At 41.1% G+C, this 18,691-nt stretch overlaps 1 protein-coding gene across 1 annotated transcript; it reads left to right on the top strand.

Moving 5' to 3' along the window:
* Window positions 1–1,319: 1,319 nt before the first annotated feature.
* On the top strand, window positions 1,320–17,278 carry cd99l2 (CD99 molecule-like 2; the record flags this gene model as incomplete). The annotated part of the gene is made up of 10 exons (XM_083640152.1): window positions 1,320–1,377; window positions 6,728–6,787; window positions 7,560–7,667; window positions 9,932–10,012; window positions 10,562–10,621; window positions 15,173–15,241; window positions 15,978–16,022; window positions 16,267–16,386; window positions 16,865–16,930; window positions 17,217–17,278. 10 exons carry the CDS (start codon window positions 1,320–1,322, stop codon window positions 17,276–17,278), a joined length of 729 nt encoding a protein of 242 aa, XP_083496278.1.
* Window positions 17,279–18,691: the final 1,413 nt, after the last annotated feature.

The following is an 18,691-nucleotide window of genomic DNA, read 5'->3' as shown; positions in this document are numbered from 1 at the left end:
TTCAATTGCCTGAGTTGATTCTCCCTTTTATTTGTATATTATGTATACAAATGTATCATTTATATTCAAATATCCAAAACACAGAGATGATCATATGTGCTATCAGCACACCTCTAATCTGAATGGGGGAAGGATTTACACTGATCAGAGTTGGGGAAGCTACTGGTGCGAAAGTGAAGTTTTGTCTATTCAGCTGTGGCTGTAAACCGTTTTAAAATCAGTGTAGTTTTGTCTATTCAGTTGTGGCTGTAAACCGTTTTAAAATCAGTGTAGTTTTGTCTATTCAGCTGTGGGTGTGAACCGTTTTAAAATCAGTGTAGTTTTGTCTATTCAGCTGTGGCGGTAAACCGTTTTAAAACCAATTAAGTTTTGGCTGTAAACCGTTTTAAAATCAGTTTTCCCCCACAATAAGCTGAAGCTACAACAGAAAGAAAAGGACCCGCCCTTCAGACTGTAATGTGAGGTTGCACGCCGCTTCTCTGGTCGCACTGCGGAGGACAGACCCGCCAATCCACAGCAATCACACACTCGAAACACACACTACGGAGAGGTTTCCTTCAAAATAAAAGTAAACATTGTCGAATCTGAGAGAAAAAAGTTAGCTTAGATCAGAATTGCAGTGGTCGTTGCAGCAGCAGTAAACAATACATAGAAGAGAATAATGCGAATCAAGGCTAAACGTGCAAATGACAACACATAGGCTATACCAGTGTGTTTTTGTTTATTTAGTGCAAATTATAATAATCAAATCGGTAGGAGTGTAGAACCTAGTACTGGTTATAGCAGGCCTACTTAATATAATTACTTGCATCAACCAGTCTGGGAGCATGATATTTCCTAATAAATAGCACCTTGCATAGCAAAAAGTCCAATTAGCCAACTGGATCCGACCAAGTATGCATAATGGTCATGTCTTGGACTGATGTGGGACTGAGTCTCTGTATTTTTGGCAGCTAGGCATATAGGACATATTGCATGGATAGATAACCGTGGTTTTCATTTAGGCTACAGCTTCCTTTAGTATTCTTTATTTTAACTACCCAGAAACGTTGAGACAGAGCTCATATTGTTTACTGTGGTTTATTTTTATTTTATTTTGAAAGATGTGACCGGACGTGTGGGTGAAATTTGCCTGAACTTGACGCTAGGGTTGTGAGCGCACCAAGGTTTCTGCTTGGAATCAAAACGCACAGCAAACGCCGTTACGCCTTCTCTGCGTCCCCAGCAGCAGACACATACTTGACAACAATATCAGGCTATAATTAGCAGTTTATTGTCGGTGTATTGAGCCTACTGTGTGTGGAGCGTTCAGTGGTGCCATGTCTCCCTGGTCGGTGTGGTCACTGTGTGTGCTGCTGTCTGTGCTGCCGCTGCAAGGTAAGCCTCAACGCTTTGTTCTGTCTGCAGACCTCAGCACAGACACATGTTCTGCTACTGCTCATAACGGTCTACCGGCTTATTGGGACCAGTCATTATAGAAAACAGCAATCAAAGAACCAGTTATCAGATCCAGTTATTATAAAACTATAGATCCAGCAATCAAAGAACCAGTCATAATAGATCTAATAGGCTATTACAAAAAACAGACAGGCTATTAAGAATAGCCTATTCAGTCAGATGATGTGCTGCATGACCGCTGCTTTTAAATGTCCGTCAGTATTAACCTGCCTCGCCTCTATCTGGACTATAACATACAGCTGAGCTAGATACACACGTTTTATCATTTCATATCATTTCATCTTTCAATCCACTTTTCATTAACAGGTTGTAATTTAGAACAATCTACTCCGTGGTGAATATTTATATATTATATAAATAATCAATTTAGTGGTGAAGAAAAGAAAATCAATGACCTCGAGTAATAGCCTAATTAACAACCGGCAACCAGCAAGTTTAATACTGGGATCATTTAGGGCCTAGTTCTCAACGTGGGGTCCGGGGGCCACCAGGGGTCCTTGAGTGGCTTCCAGGGGGTCCCCAGCAAACTGATGAATTCACCATTATTTCATTTACAAGAAGTGAACACATTAAGAGACTGTAGAAGAATGACTATTTTAGTCATTTCTCTGTTATCTCTCTACCTACAATACAGATAGTGATGGAATTCTGGGCAAAATCATATCTAACAATAAAAAATGTTGCCAGATTTGGGTCAGAGAGACAAAATCTCATCAAATGGGGTTGGTGGTCCTAATATGGGTTATGAGTTCTTATGGAAAAGGTTGAGAATCACTGATGTAGCCTAGTATACTGCAACCGTAGCCTCCATTCACATCCATGGCCATGCTGTAAATTTTGCAGATAAAAATGTGTGGTAACACTTTATATTAACATACACATATTCCCCATTAACTAGTTGCTTATTATCAGCATATTACAGTAGTAGCTGTTTATTAGTCATTATATAGCACTTATTAATGCCTTATTCTGCATGACCATATTCTACAGGAGTTTTCTATTCAGTAACATAATTACTGCTTGCTTGTTGATAGTGGTAGCCTACTACTGTAACAGCATTGTGTTGGTGGTGATTGCAGCAGCCCATGTTAAGGGCTTGCCCAGGGGTGGATTCGAACTGCCAGCCTTCGGCTTGCTGGACGGACACGCTAACCACTGCACCAAGGGAGCTAGCTCCCTTGGCGGAGCTGATTAACGTGCCTTTATACTGGGGGAGTGAGTTTAACCAACCTACTCACTACCACTGGGGACTCACGAGGACTCACATTCATTCGGTTACACTAACTTTGGACATGCCTGCACTAAGCTTTAGCAGTGAGCAGATCTATGATACTGACTACAGTATACATGCAGCCACTAAGCCAGGGGTGTCCAAACTTTTTTGAATGCGGGCCAGATTAGAATGTGAAAATACCGGGGGACCAGCTGCTTCTCGCATCATATATATATTTTTTATATATATATATATATTTTATATATATATATATATATATATATATATATATATATATATATATATATATATATATATATATATATATATATATATATATATTTATTTTTTTCCCCCCCGATTTTTTTAATAGAATAATAAACGAACAAGACAAACAGGCTCAGACACAGGAAAAAAAAACATACATCATTGACATTTGGCATTGTTAACGTGGTGCTACCAGCTGCAAACGGTGCTTATGTGCTTGTGAGGGATATTACGCATAGGATCCCACCCAAGGGCTCCACAGGAAACCGACCGGGCTGCTGTCCATCACCCCCAACCTTAGTCACCGCTCACTAATAATTTTTAACCTCGTCAAAGTAGCCCAGAAACGGGTCCCAAATAGTTAAGAACTTTCTAAGCGAGTTGGTTCTCAGGAACCTGAGTCTCTCCATCTGTATAACAGAAACCTGTATAACAGTATGTCCATCAGCCATACTTGAAAAGAAGGTGAAGAGGAGGACTTCCATTCCTTCAAGATGAGTCTTTTGGCGACAGTTGTCCACAGCGTCAGAGATTGTTGCACAGCTGTAGGGAAGTTCAGAGAGGACTCCGAGCAGCCGAAGATGGCGAGTTCTGCCTCCGGCTGCAGGGTTATTTTGTAGGCCTTAGAGTACCAGTCAAAATCATATGGGTTATTTAAAAAATAAATCACATACAATAATTGCACTCTAGGGATTTTGTTCACCATCTGAAAACATTAGTTCCATCTGCGTAGTTGCTACTTGGTGCTCGAGGGCCGCTTAAAATCTGTCCACAAGCCCCAATTGGCCCCCGGGCCGGACTTTGCACATGGCTGCACTAAGCTTTAGCAGTAAGCAGATCTATGATACTGACTACAGTATACACACAGCCACTAGAACACGCAGTTTATTCTCCTCCATGGTTATCTTCTGAGATGTTACGCCTACAGTATTTCTGAGGCTGTGGTGTGAGAAGTGACCTTGACTGTTTCAATCTTATCTTCTGCACTCCCCCATCTTGCTACTTCCTATCATCCAGTATGATTTTAAGAAGGAGCTGTTGTCTGGACTTCTCGAAACAGCGATCCCAGCTTGTCCTCCTGAGTATCATGACCCTTAATAACCAATATCCTGTCTGTCTCAGTGAAAAATATTCTATAAGAGGATATAAAATGTACAGAAAGTGCATCGCCACAGATTATGTTTTCATCTGTTTCATCATACCTGTATATAACATCAACCTGCCAGGGACTGCAGATGAAAACTAGCCTGTATTGCTAAATCTCGCACATTTACACGGTGGACTCAGGTGCTCATGTTAATTAATGTGCATTGTCCCTTTTTTAAATAAATAAACATTCAAACATTCAAACATCTGTTATGCTGCTGCGACACCAGATTTGCTCAGGTAGCACAGGTGGTCTGTTTTGCATTGTGTTGGGCAGGGCCCACTTTGACCATGTTGAACTGGGGCCCAGCGTCGCTTCCAGGCTTGTCCGAGGGCTGAGGGGAGGCCCGCAGTCTCAGACTTTGAAAACCTCTGGGCTACAGAATTATAGAGACAAACAGATTCTCCATTATAGGTTACAATTATATTATGCCATTGTTACATTCTGCCTCAAATACTATTGTTATTGGTTATCATCTATTGAAAAGTGTCAATAGCTTTACCGCTCAGGATCCTGAACAGAGGGAGATTTGTTTTGGTATTATGACTATAAAAAAATCAATAAAATAATTGACTGTGTCGGGTTGGGATGGGACCCACGCATGCACGCACACACACACGCACACACACACACACACACACACGCACGCACGCACGCGCGCGCACACACACACTCACACACGCACACACACACACACACACACACACACACACACACACACACACACACACACACACACACACACACACACCAACCATGTGGGCATTTGAGTGGTAGATTTGAGTGGAATTGTAGTGAAAATAAATTATATATTAATTTTTGCTGGGGACCCCTTGGAATACCCTCAAGGACAACCTGGGGGGTCCCTGGACCCCACTTTGAGCACCACTGCTCTACACTGCAGGCTTCAGAGTCCAGAGTACAAACAGAGAAAGCATTAGTTCACACTGGGCAGAGTCTGGCTTCATGGCCTGGGTTTTAATGAGCGCATGTGTCTGTGTCTGTGTGTGTGTGTGTGTGTGTGTGTGTGTGTGTGTGTGTGTCTGTCTGTCTGTGTGTGTGTGTGTGTGTGTGTGTGTGTGTGTGTGTGTGTGTGTGTGTGTGTGTGTGCGTGCGCGTGCGTGCGTGTGTGTGTGTCTGTCTGTCTGTGTGTGTGTGTGTGTCTGTGTGTCTGTGTGTCTGTGTGTGTGTGTGTGTGTGTGTGTGTGTGTGTGTGTGTTTCATTACTATTCTCAGTCCTAATTCAGTGTAATTATGCTTCCCTCGTTCATTCTTTGCCTCAGTATCTTCTATGCGGTTATTTTGTAGCCCCACAACGTACTCTCATGAAACGTTTGAATGAGACCTTACACAACGTACTCTGAAGAAACGTTTGGATGAGATCTTACACAACGTACTCTTGAATCTGTGTTTGTAATTACAACACAGGGCATGCCCCTTGCTCTTAGTTCAGGTAGACAGTGTGTCCCAGTGTCGGTGATCAGCATCCTGCTGGTAAGATCTTGTGCTCGGGATGAATACTATTGTATTATGTCATTTCGTTTCGAGTTACTTTTAATTTTCATTATTTAATTTCTTATAAGAGCCTAAGGCCTCCACATAGTATCAAGCTGATATGAAAAAAAGGGGGAATTGTGAAAGAGTTGTGTATGTAGGCTAAATGATGTGCGCCACCAGACCTGTACTGTAGGTGTCACTGCAGTCCACGTACGGCAAGGGCTTTGAAGCCCGACCACACATTTAGCTTCACTCAAGCGAGTGCTGCCAAAAAGGGAAACTATAGGGGAAGGGGAGTATATATAGGGCGTGGGGACATTTGTGTGTGTGCTCTTTTGTATGCATCGGTACAAAAGGATCTCTGTCCACATGCTGGAAGAATTTGACAGTTCTGACATGTTCTAGAGCAGGGGTGGACAATGATGTTTCCTGGGGGGCCACATGAGATACCAATACCCCCCCCCCCCCCGTCATGCCGTGACCTCTAAATTAGAGAACACATACTGTGCACTTATTGACGAAGAAGCACACTAAACGACACACACGTGTTTCAAAATAAAAGCCAATTAGGTCATCTAATTTTATTTACGCACGCACGCACACACAGCATTCTTCCCAGTGAAACTGCAGAGAAGTAGAAGCACACATCATGCATATTTATATGATCATTGATGGGTGTCTGGCGTATGTGCCATCTACTGGCCATCTACTGTATAACCTACTTTAAAATGTCAGCTCTAAATGAGAAAGCACAAACATATTAAACAATGAATGCCAACTGTTGCCTAAATCTCTGGTTAAATAATACCAGCAGTGCCAGTGAAGCTGTTGATGAGAAGATTTAGGTCAGAACCTGAATTCTGTTATGCTGATGATACAGTGTGAGTGATTATATTCACTTGATCAGCAACACTCGCTATCTATGTATTTGGGGATTTTTTTTGCAAGAAATTGTGAATATCGGCACAAAATATCGGCTATTGACAGTTTCAATAAAAAATATCAGTATTGGCCCTCAGAGTCATCAATCACATATCTGTTGAACCCTTTTCAGTATTATTTGTCACATACAATGCAGACTTCTCATTCTTCTCTTGTTTCTCTCTTTGCTTGCTCCCATGCCTTCCCTCTCCTCTGTGTTGTAGTTCTGTCTCAGGATGGCTTTGACCTGTCTGATGCCCTTGGCGAGGATGACAGCAAAGCACGTAAGTATTACAGCACCAGTCATATTTCATTCATCACCTGCTCGCACCAGCTCATTGGCTCACTCACACGTTTATGCCCCGGGCTGCTGTGACCTTGTGATGTCATAATTGATTGCGATGTCATAATGATGTCATAATGATTAGAATGGCTTTGTCGTTAGAATGGTACAAATTGGTTGAATTGCACCAAATTCAACACTGTACTCCCTCGGGTCCCCGGCGACACACCCGCCAAGTGTGAAGTCGATCGGACGAACGGCCCTCAAGATACGCAGAGGACACACACAGACAGAGATGTTCCTGGAATTAGTAGATATATAATTAATCAAACTAAATAATTTATTCAATTCAGCTCTCTTTAATCTTTCTCTCTCTCTCTCTCTCTCTCTCTCTCTCTCTCTCTCTCTCTCTCTCTCTCTCTCTCTCTCTCTCCCTCTCTCTCACAGCGACCCCTCCACCAAAACCAGCAGTACCAGCAGGGGGAGCAGGAACAGGTAACAATCACACAGCAGCTTAATGTGAATCAGACAGTACAGTACACAATTCCCCTGACCTCAGTAAGATCTTGCCACACCATGTAAGATCGCTGCTAAATCACATCTAAAATGTTATTTGGGATTTTTTGTTTACCTGTCACAATCATTTCCTATTAATTTCTCTAGGAAGGAACTATCTGAAATTATGTATTAATTATAGGGAGAGAATAAAGAAAGAGTCCAATGCTAGTTGATAAGGTGAGTACCTCCAACCTGCATTTCCCCCTTTTTTTTAGAACTGGACCTGAGTGATTTATTTGATGATGTCCCCACCACCACCAAAGCCCCACCCAAGGTTGTCCCCAAGGCCACCAAGGCCCCTGCCAAGCCCAAGCCCAAGCCAGGTGAGAGAACGTATAGTCTGGAGTCTGGACCACAAGCTTTTTACCTAGGTCTAGGTCTAGGTTTAAAGCTGTTACACCTACCTCCGCTCCCTGATCCTGTGGTGCGGATTTGCGCCATACAGTATTTGTGTGGGAATTTTATAAAAACAAGAACATTAACAATAAAACAGGAGTTTTGGGTCCATCGTGCACGAAATACAGAGTTTTTATCGGCTCATCCAAGAGCACGCCTAGTTTAACTATGATACTAAAATATGTAGGCTGTAACACAAAAGCTATTTTATACTTAATTAAACTTTCTCCAGGATTCATCAACAACCGTGCTCTCACATAGACATAGCCTATAAGTGATACCTTTTTCTTAGGCAAGGCAAATCAAGTTTATTTCAATAACAGCTGGTTTTCTACCTGCTCTATTTGTAAAGCGCCTTGAGATAACCCTTGTTATGATGGTGCTATATAAATATAAATTTGATTGCTTGATTGATTGATTTCATACACAGAGGCAATTCAAAGTGTTTTACATAAAATAGATCAAAAGAAAAGAGCACAGAGAAATAAAAAGATGAAGAAAAAAGTATAATAAAAACCATAACAAACAAATAATATTGATCAAATTAAAGTTCATTAAAACCCTTGTATACAGTAGGGACATTTTTTGGTCCGTTTTGGGCTTGTGTTAGAAATGGTCAGATACCGTCATTTCCCTTACGAGGGCAAGATCTCCATCTGCAAGCATTTTCAGCTGATACTCATCCTGAGTGTATAAACATTCCATTGAGAAATGCTATTATCCAGCTTTCTGCATAGAAATGAGGCATTTGGGCTGTAAAGTGGCATGAATTAATCTTGAAAATGACCTAAAATGACTGCTTTAGAATCTGTATATTTGTCTGTATATATACATACCATAATCCCTACTAACTGCCTAAGAACTGGCTTGTACTAACAGATGAGGGGGAGAGCCATGTTTTCCCCACGATGCGTCCAGACCTGCTGCCCTCCACTAAACTGCCCACTAGACGTCTGTCTGGTTGGTACTGCTCGACCCAAACCCCCACAACCACCTTGTCCTGTTTCCTCAAGTCCTCCATCAGTAGATGATCGTGTGTGCAGATGTAACCTGCACAAACCATTTTGTGTCTTATCATACTCGTCACCCAACAACCTCGTCACACCATTGGCGTCTTGCCTTCATCATTGACTGAAACAGGAGATAACTTCCTATATTTCTCTGTTTCTGTGATTGACAAAAAGATTAAACATCTTCAATGACTGCCCTCATTCTGACAAAGTACTTTGTAGTTTTTTTTTTTTAGTAAATTGTTCAGTCGCAGAACAGCATATTGTGCCAGTGGATCACAAGTTCATTCATGTTGTCCATAGTCCATGTCAGTGTTTGTATATTGTTATTGTTATATAAGAGTTTCCCCCACTATTAAATAGCTATATGGACCATTCTGCCCAGAGTAGATACTTCCAACCTTACAGAATTTGATTTAAATTGGTTTTGCAGAAGTTTCAGAACTTTTACTGTCTGAAAATGCTGTTTCAGAGCCCTTTCAGTTCTACCCAGGACACATTCTGGTGGGAAAACGGGTCTGTATTGGAATGTGACTGAGTGACTAAAAAAAGAGCTCAGTTTATTTAAGAACAACCTTTGAACCCACTGGAAAGGCACCACATCCTGAAACTAATAATCCCAGGAGTCCTGGCCAAGGTCACACAGCCTGTTATGAACAATGTTTGTGAACTGTTCATACAGTGAGTGAACAATTTGCCTTTATAAACTCTGTGTTTACCTGAAGAATGTATGTTTCAGTGTTGAGCATCTTGTCGCATCTGTCAACATAGAGGCAACAAAATCAACTTCTCATCTATCTGTTTGTCTGTGTGTATTTGTGGGTTCATGTGTGTTCAAGTCAGTTAGTACTATGTATGAGAGCCATGTTCCATGTCATGTTAAACTGTCTTACAAAAAAAAACACAGTCTACAATTATTTGTTAATTAATTAATTGATTTTTAGTTTTGTATTCTTCCATTTGAAGAAGTGTAGCATAGTCATATTTTTGTTTGGTAGTTGTTCATATTAATCTGTTTAGTCTTACAAGCAGACACTAAATAGTTTTAGTTCAGTGGATTCCCCACCACCACAAAGTCTTGTTTTTATTTTAATCTAAGTTACAACAGTCTATTATAACCAATAACTAATTTTCTTCTTCGTTTCATTTCATGATAATGACTCACTTTTCGACTCCTACAGATGGTGACGACTTTAACCTGGCTGATGCCTTGGACCCCAACAACGACATTGGCGGCAAGGACAGGAACAAGGGACAAGCAGGTGGGCGAGGGTTTCACTAGTCATATGGACCAGTAGGCTCATCATTACCATTGGCAGTATTGTGATAGATAAGACCGGAGTGATGTTCCAGATGGGCCACGCCTACAAAGTGTGGTACAAGTGTGAAACACTATTCAACTTCTACGGCCAAAACAAAAAATCGACAAAAATACAACAAAGATGTGTTGTGTTTTATTGCTCAGAGCGTTTAAACACCACGTTGAGCTGTTTCCAGTTTTTGTGTGACAATGAAGAGCAATAGGAAACGCCGGTCGGGAAGTCATTTTCCCAACGCACGTACTCTCACTGCCAGAAGGGGGAGACAAAAGTTCAAAATTATGCAATATAGCTTTAAGTTTTAGTTTAGCTTGTGCTAAGCAAAGCTATTACAATTCCTGCTTCTATAGTGTTCTATTTTGTGAATCCATCCGTAACAACACAGGAGACCACACCTCAACACTAGGAGGAGGATCACACCACATTCAGGGTAGGCTGATTGAGCTGTAGGATGATTCACGATGACTTGTTGGTATGTCATGTACTTATCACATAAAGGTACAGGAGCAGGGGGTAAAGGGGACAGACCCCCCAGCAGAGGAGGGAACGGGGGTAAGGAAAAGCCTGCATGAACTTGTTGCACCCCCAGCTTACTCTATCCTACAAGCATTCACACTGCACTACATAGTGTATCCTACAAGCATTCACACTGCACTACTTACTGTATCCTACAAGCATTCACACTGCACTACTTACTGTATCCTACAAGCATTCACACTGCACTACAGTGTATCCTACAGGCATTCACACTGCACTATAGTGTATCCTACAAGCATTCACACTGCACTACTTACTGTATCCTACAAGCATTCACACTGCACTACTTACTGTATCCTACAAGCATTCACACTGCACTACAGTGTATCCTACAGGCATTCACACTGCACTACTTACTGTATCCTACAAGCATTCACACTGCACTACTTACTGTATCCTACAAGCATTCACACTGCACTACTTACTGTATCCTACAAGCATTCACACTGCACTGCTTACTGTATCCTACAAGCATTCACACTGCACTACTTACTGTATCCTACAAGCATTCACACTGCACTACTTACTCTATCCTACAAGCATTCACACTGCACTACTTACTGTATCCTACAATCATTCACACTGCACTACTTACTGTATCCTACAAGCATTCACACTGCACTACTTACTGTATCCTACAAGCATTCACACTGCACTACTTACTCTATCCTACAAGCAGGGGCGGAGCGACCCTATCAGCCCAGAGGGGGCAAAGCTCTTAGGGGGGCCCCATCAAAAAAAAATTTTTTTTTTTTTTTTTTTTGAAGGCCAGGCCAGGCTGCAGGGCCGGTTCCAGAACAAGATGACTAGGGGTGCATCCTAGATAGGAAGGGGTGCAGATGCCCGGCCAAAGGCCGGGCCGGCCGCCCGAAAAATTTGACATGTTATTTTACTAAAAATAATGCATTTGACCATCATTTCAAGTAGAATGATACCACCCAAGCAAGAATATTTCAAGTGTTTCAAGTGCTTTACTGAAATATTTGGACCATATAATGATAATACAATTATCTCAACCTTAAAAGGTTACATATAGGTGCCAAAAAGCCATAAAATCACATCAAAGAACAAATAAAAACAACAACTATAATTCAAGTTTAAACAGTAAGTGTGCAGCTGTAGCATTTATAAAAAAAAAATTTTTTTTTTTTTTTTTTTTGCTTTTCAACTGAGCATGCAGACAAATAAGGGTGCAATGCATGCTTTTGCACGCCCGTAGAACCGGGCCTGCCAGGCCGCGAAGAAAAATGTGCCTTTTTTGCATGTTTGAATCGGTTTTAGCCATATTTAGTGGAATATCTCATTTTAAACACACCAATGTTATTGTCTATTGATTGAATTCCTCTCAGACTCACACCACTGACTTTATTAAATAAAGTCATTTTAAGTCACAACTGTAAAATAGCTGATAGCCCCTATATCCAAAAACACAATTTGTCACTCATTGAGCCAAGTAATATTATGTCCAAGAAAGACTACAGTGAAGCCACTTTACAGACAAGCTTGTTCTGAAGAAGAAAAATAAAAACACAGGTTGCCAGCCAGGTGGCCTGGCCTGCAAAAAAAAAAAAATAATAAAAAAAAAAAAAAAAAAAAAAAAAAAAATTTTGATGGGCCCCCCTGACGAGTGGGCCCGTGGCGGCCGCACCCTCTGCCCCGGCGTACGCTCCGCTACTGCCTACAAGCATTCACACTGCACTACAGTGTATCCTACAAGCATTCACACTGCACTACAGTGTATCCTACAAGCATTCACACTGCACTACTTACTCTATCCTACAAGCATTCACACTGCACTACTTACTGTGTGTATCCTACAAGCATTCACACTGCACTACTTACTGTATCCTACAAGCATTCACACTGCACTGCTTACTGTATCCTACAAGCATTCACACTGCACTACTTACTGTATCCTACAAGCATTCACACTGCACTACTTACTCTATCCTACAAGCATTCACACTGCACTACTTACTGTATCCTACAAGCATTCACACTGCACTACTTACTCTATCCTACAAGCATTCACACTGCACTACTTACTCTATCCTACAAGCATTCACACTGCACTACAGTGTATCCTACAAGCATTCACACTGCACTACTTACTGTATCCTACAAGCATTCACACTGCACTACTTACTGTATCCTACAAGCATTCACACTGCACTACAGTGTATCCTACAAGCATTCACACTGCACTACTTACTGTATCCTACAAGCATTCACACTGCACTACTTACTGTATCCTACAATCTTTCATACTGCACTACTTACTGTCTGTATCCTACAGGCATTCACACTGCACTACTTACTGTGTGTATCCTACAATCTTTCACACTGCACTACTTACTGTGTGTATCCTACAAGCATTCACACTGCATTACATAGTGTATCCTACAAGCATTCACACTGCACTACTTACTGTATCCTACAAGCATTTACACTGCACTAGGCACCGAAGGTATGGGGCGAACAGGCAGGAATCGAACCCAGGACCTGCTTGCTCTGAGGCGACAGTGCTACCGTTGCGCCACTGTGTCACACAGAGGGATGACTAGATAATGACTGAATAATCATTTTTGGGCAACTATTCCTGTTCTGCTTCCCCCCTCCCCAAAGAGATTTATTTATTTATTTATAGTTTGCTGTTTTTCAAAGTGGCTATTCTTTGTCAAAGTTATTTTTGTACCCATCCCCCCCAGTAAAAAGTCCTGGTTTCAAAAAGTACAATTTCTACTACTTTGCCATTGCTGCTGCTGCTGCTGTCCCTTTTATCTCTGTGGTCTAACCGTGTCTGTCTGTCTGTCTGTCTCTTTCTCTCTATCCTCTGTCTCTCACCTTTAACACAGTGTCCTATAACACACACACACACACACACACACACACACACACACACACACACACACACACACACACACACCATGTCGTATGGTATGGTATGGTATGGTATGGTAGTGGTATGGCACCATCTACTGGGTGTCTTTAGATCTGAAGACTGCTCTGCAAGGTCATCTAATTCTAATATGACTATAATTGTACAGGACCAGCTGCACCCTATGGTGCTAACACTGTCCCCGGTTTATGAAGATCAGGATTAAATCAAACTCTTTTCAAGGCCCCAATCAGCACATAACTAAACCGACATGAAACATTTGATCACATGACTCTAGTCCATTTGCATTTCACCTCAGACAAGACCGGACTCTGCTTTCAAGTCTGAAACTTACATAGATTTGCTAGAAAGATGAATAACATTTCAGCTTTTTGCCAACTAGGGCGCTGCTTGATGATGTCACTAGGTTGACTGTACAGTACGGTACAGTCATACGATTTTGAATGTTTTGATTAATCAAAACAACCACAATCCAAGTCAGAAACACACCAGCATAATGCTGTGAGCCTGTTTAGAATTCAAAATCCTTAGTACCAAGTTGCTACCAACACTTAACTAGCCTGTACTCCACTATTCTACTGTACTGTTGGCTACAGTCAACTCAGTGATGTCATCTAGCAGCGCGCTAGTTGGCGCAAAGGTGAAATAATGTTAATCTTTCTAGCAAATCTAGGTAAATTTCAGACTTGAAAGCAGTGTCCTGTCTTGTCTGAGGCGAAATGCAAATGAACTAGAGTCACATGATCAAATGTTTCATGTCCTCTTTAAGAAGACAATCTCCACTGAGTCCACTCTCTTCAACCCTTAAACAACTAGATGTGTCTTCTATTGAGGCTCCAATATGTCCCGACACACTCTTGTCCACCACCAGAGTGCTTTACGTAGCATATGTTTCAGGTAGGTTCGATATTGGCTTTTTTACCGATATCCGATAATGTCCAACTCTTAATTTCCGATACCGATATCAACCGATATCAACCGATACCGATAAGCGGGCTTTTTTTCCACCAAAATTTCACGTAACAAGTTACATAATGTAGCTTAATGTAGCTGAAGAGTTTAATATATAATAGGCATGTTGTGCTAAAGTTGTAAGTGTTAGAGAAGCGAGCTTGTGACCAGAAGGTCGTCGGTTCAATCCCCGGGACCGGCAGGATAAATCTGGGTGGGGAAAGTGAAAAGGCAGCGCTTGCCCCTCCCTCATTACCACCACTGAGGTGCCCTTGAGCAAGGCCCTTAACCCCAACCGCTCCAGTGGAGCTGCTCAGTGGCCAACAGATCAGACTGTGGTTGTACTGGTCAGCTTCCAGGTATGAATGTGTGTGTGAATGTGAACAGGGCACTCCTGAAAAAGAGAGCATTGCTCTCAGTGAGAGTCCCCCTGTATTAAAAAAAAAAAAAAAAAAAAAAAAATCGGCATGAAAACCGATACTGATATTTTCCGATATCGATTTTTTATGCTAATATCGGCCGATAATATCGGTAGGCCGATAATATCGGTAGGCCGATAATATCGGACATCCCTAGTTTCAGGTCATGTGTGGCGTTTATCCAATAACATCTGAGCATGACATGACATCTCTCATGTTGGCTGGAATGGCTTGGAGCAGCTTGCTGAAATCAGAAAGCGCTTGTTTCTGTGCTGATACCGCTCTCTCCTTTTTCAGGTGGATTTTCTGATAGCGACCTGGCTGAGGTCGGCAAAGATGACGCCTACAAACCTGACAAAGGCAAAAGTAAGGTGTCTTCTTGACATTTGGAATATCTGTGTTGTAGCATTGTAGTTAGCTTTTACCCTGCCGTTATAAATTGGAAAAGGAAAATAGGCTACATGAGTTTTGTTGATTGGTCAGATACATTTCTGGTAACCGTGGTTACAAACGGCAAATGTATTGATACAGTGATCACTGCCTCAAAGACATTTGCTAAATATATAATGATAATTGAACACAAATTAAGCGTTAAGTGCAATTAGTAAATACAAATTTAACATAGGAGCGCGTTCACAACCATAAACATCTTTTAAATCTGAGAAAATCACTTGCAGGTATGCTGACTCCACCACTCGTCACATGTGCACATACATACAATGTGTGCGACTATAGGTTGAGTTGCTGTCTCGTCATAAACGCTGGGGTAGCTGGCTGGGGGCGTGGTCAGGGTGGGGTAAATCCCCCGTTCTCCCCATGGCAGCACAGTTAGCATTTAGCTGCTAGCCCAGCCCAGGCGATCAAGGATTTAACCCCCGCAGTAAACGCACATCTGAGCAGACGTCTATGTACCTGCTCTAGAATCCCCAATCCTGTAGTGTAGAGCCGTGTGTGTGTGTGTGTGTGTGTGTGTGTGTGTGTGTGTGTGTGTGTGTGTGTGTGTGTGTGCAAGTCAGATTGTGGTTGTACTGGTCAGCTTCCAGGTGTGAATGTGTGTGTGAGGCCTACTGCTCTTTGACAAGAGAAATATTCTGCTCCACAGGTGGACGACCAGGTGGTCAAATTGACCAATCTGATGACAACAACGGTGAGTTTTGTGTGTGTGCGTGTGTGTGTGTGCGCGTGCGTGTGTGTGTGTGTGTGTGTGTATATACTGTATGTACACCAAAAAGAAATCCTTTCTGTCTTTTTGCATACATTAATCCTGTCTGTCTCGATACTGTGTATGTCTTACTATATGGCTAATTGTGTGTGTGTGTGTGTGTGTGTGTGTGTGTGTGTGTGTGTGTGTGTGTGTGTGTGTGTGTGTGTGTGTGTGTGTGTGCGTCTAGACACCATGGCAGAGGCAGGCACCATTGCTGGGATCGTCAGTGCAGTTGCCATGGCGCTAGTGGGCGCAGTCAGCAGTTACATCTCCTACCAGAAAAAGAAGCTGTGCTTCAGTATAGAGCGTAAGGCTTTGCATTACATTACTGTTTCAAATAGAACACAGCATTATTATGGTTGTTAATACTAGTGCTAGTATTACATTATCAATAGTCAGTGGTGGATGAACAGATATCTTACCAGGAAAATAGTTAGATAGAAGTCGCCTATTAAAATATTACTTGAGTAAAAGTCTTAAAGTATTTGATATTGTCTGTACTTTCGTATCAAAAGAAATTTTCTGATATTAAATGTACTTAATATAATTAATAAGTAAATGCTGTTAATAAAAAAAGCAAACAGTCATAGTTGATTCTACTCATGTTTATGTCCATCTGACATGCCTGGGCTTCAGTGGAAATAGTGATGGTAGTAATAATAATGTAGTAATAGTGATGTATATAAATAATAATAGTGATGGTTGTAATAATAATGTAGTAATAGTGTAATGTAGTAATAGTAGTAATTGATGCTCACTAAAACGGCTTTTCTCTCTTATATTAGAGAGTCTGAATACTGACATGGTGAAGGCTGAGAACCCTGAGGCTGTGGTGGCCACAGAACCACAAGGTATATACCAGTCTATTTTAAAGCACATAGATTGTAAGAACATTGAAGATTTATTTATGATCATTGCTCAGATAATTGACCCTAGATAGAGGGTTTGTTGACAGGCTGGATGGGGGTGTGGGTAGTAGGGAACCCCTACCATGCTAATGTGTTCTTTAGCGAACATCCCACTTTACTGGCTGTTGCTGAATGATGACTTTTCTCACTGATGGTAGGCTACTTGATGTTATTATAATCTGCCCATAATAATCTATAATCTGTTGTCTCTCTCTCTCTCTCTCTCTAGTCCAACAGACTCTGCTGGAGCCACCCAGAGCTGAGCCTCCCACTGAAGAAAATGTTGTGTAACACCAGACACACACACACACACACACACACACACACACACACACACACACACACACACACACACACACACACACACACACACACACCATTGTGAAGAATATGTCGTTCCACCCCAGTGATTTATTGGTGTAAAGGGTATAAAATGGAAAACACACACGTAGCGTTGCCATGTTTGTACCATTCATAATAGCTCTCTGGTACAGAACCTGGGAAGTGTAGTTCTTCTAGGCTGAATGTGAACAGAATTTCCTAATCACTGGTGTCAACATGGCAGACAGCGTTGAACTCGCTGCCAAATGTAACTGTATATAGATGTGCCTATTATTTATTGAACACACTAACAATGTTGTTTACAAGGATCCAGAGAAGGTTAAGTGAAGTTCAGCATGTATTCTCCTGTGATTTCTGAACTGGGATCTGGGATGGTATTGTAGCCTTTTGCTGGGTTCCAGAGATGTCTTAAATTCCAGCTTCCTATTAGGAAAATTCTACAAAAACATTTTGAAGTCGTCATCTACATTACACAGAATTACTTGTAACATGTTTATAATCCTCAAAATACACTTCACTTCAATTTTGAGCATTGCATGACCTTAAATCCATCAGAACACCTGGCAAATGCTTAATATATAAATTGGAAATCAAGTTGCACTTACATTTGCTAATATTCTATGCTAACTAGCAAATAATGCTAAAAGTCATCGACATAACATTAATGTTGAGCAAAGAAAAGCAAAAAAAGGACACATCACAGAGAAAACACAATTGGACCATGCTGAGACATATCACAAATATTTGTGTTGTTGATAGACAATGATGGAAATCAAATGTTAATATCTGAACCACACTTTTATGAAATTGAAGTGTGCTTTCATAATCCTCCGATTCCCAGTATCCCAGCTTCCCATATTTATGGAGCCTACTTCCGAATATACTCCTGATTTCAAGAAAAACGCCTTGTAGCAACTGATAATGTAATTACTTGTCAAATGTAATGACACCTCTCTCTAAATTGCTTGAAAATGTTCTGTAAATCTATAAATGTAGTAACATTACATTATTAGGTAATTGTTACTTTAAAAGGGATGTAACGTGATGAGGTAATAATAACAATTGACTAATGTAATATCTAAAATGATTATTTTGTTGTCGTTGTTACAAGATATGAAATTTTTCTTTTTATCTTATTATTACGTCATCAGTTATGATTCTATTTTTGACCCATTTAGAGGCACATGACACAAGTTATTACATTAATCGGCAGTTATTAACATGATCAGTTGCTACATGCCTCCGTTGCATCCATCTTTGACACCCCTCACACGTTATGAACCATTTATACCTTCAATGTAAATAGTTGCCTTGCCCTGATTAGGAGCATTTTGCAGTATGGAAAAATAATACTTCATCATT

This window comes from Poromitra crassiceps, assembly GCF_964638095.1.
Source record: "Poromitra crassiceps genome assembly, chromosome: 7".
Classification (NCBI taxonomy): domain Eukaryota; kingdom Metazoa; phylum Chordata; class Actinopteri; order Beryciformes; family Melamphaidae; genus Poromitra; species Poromitra crassiceps.
Note: the sequence above shows the minus strand (reverse complement) of the source record. Positions and strands in the feature narration are given on the sequence as shown.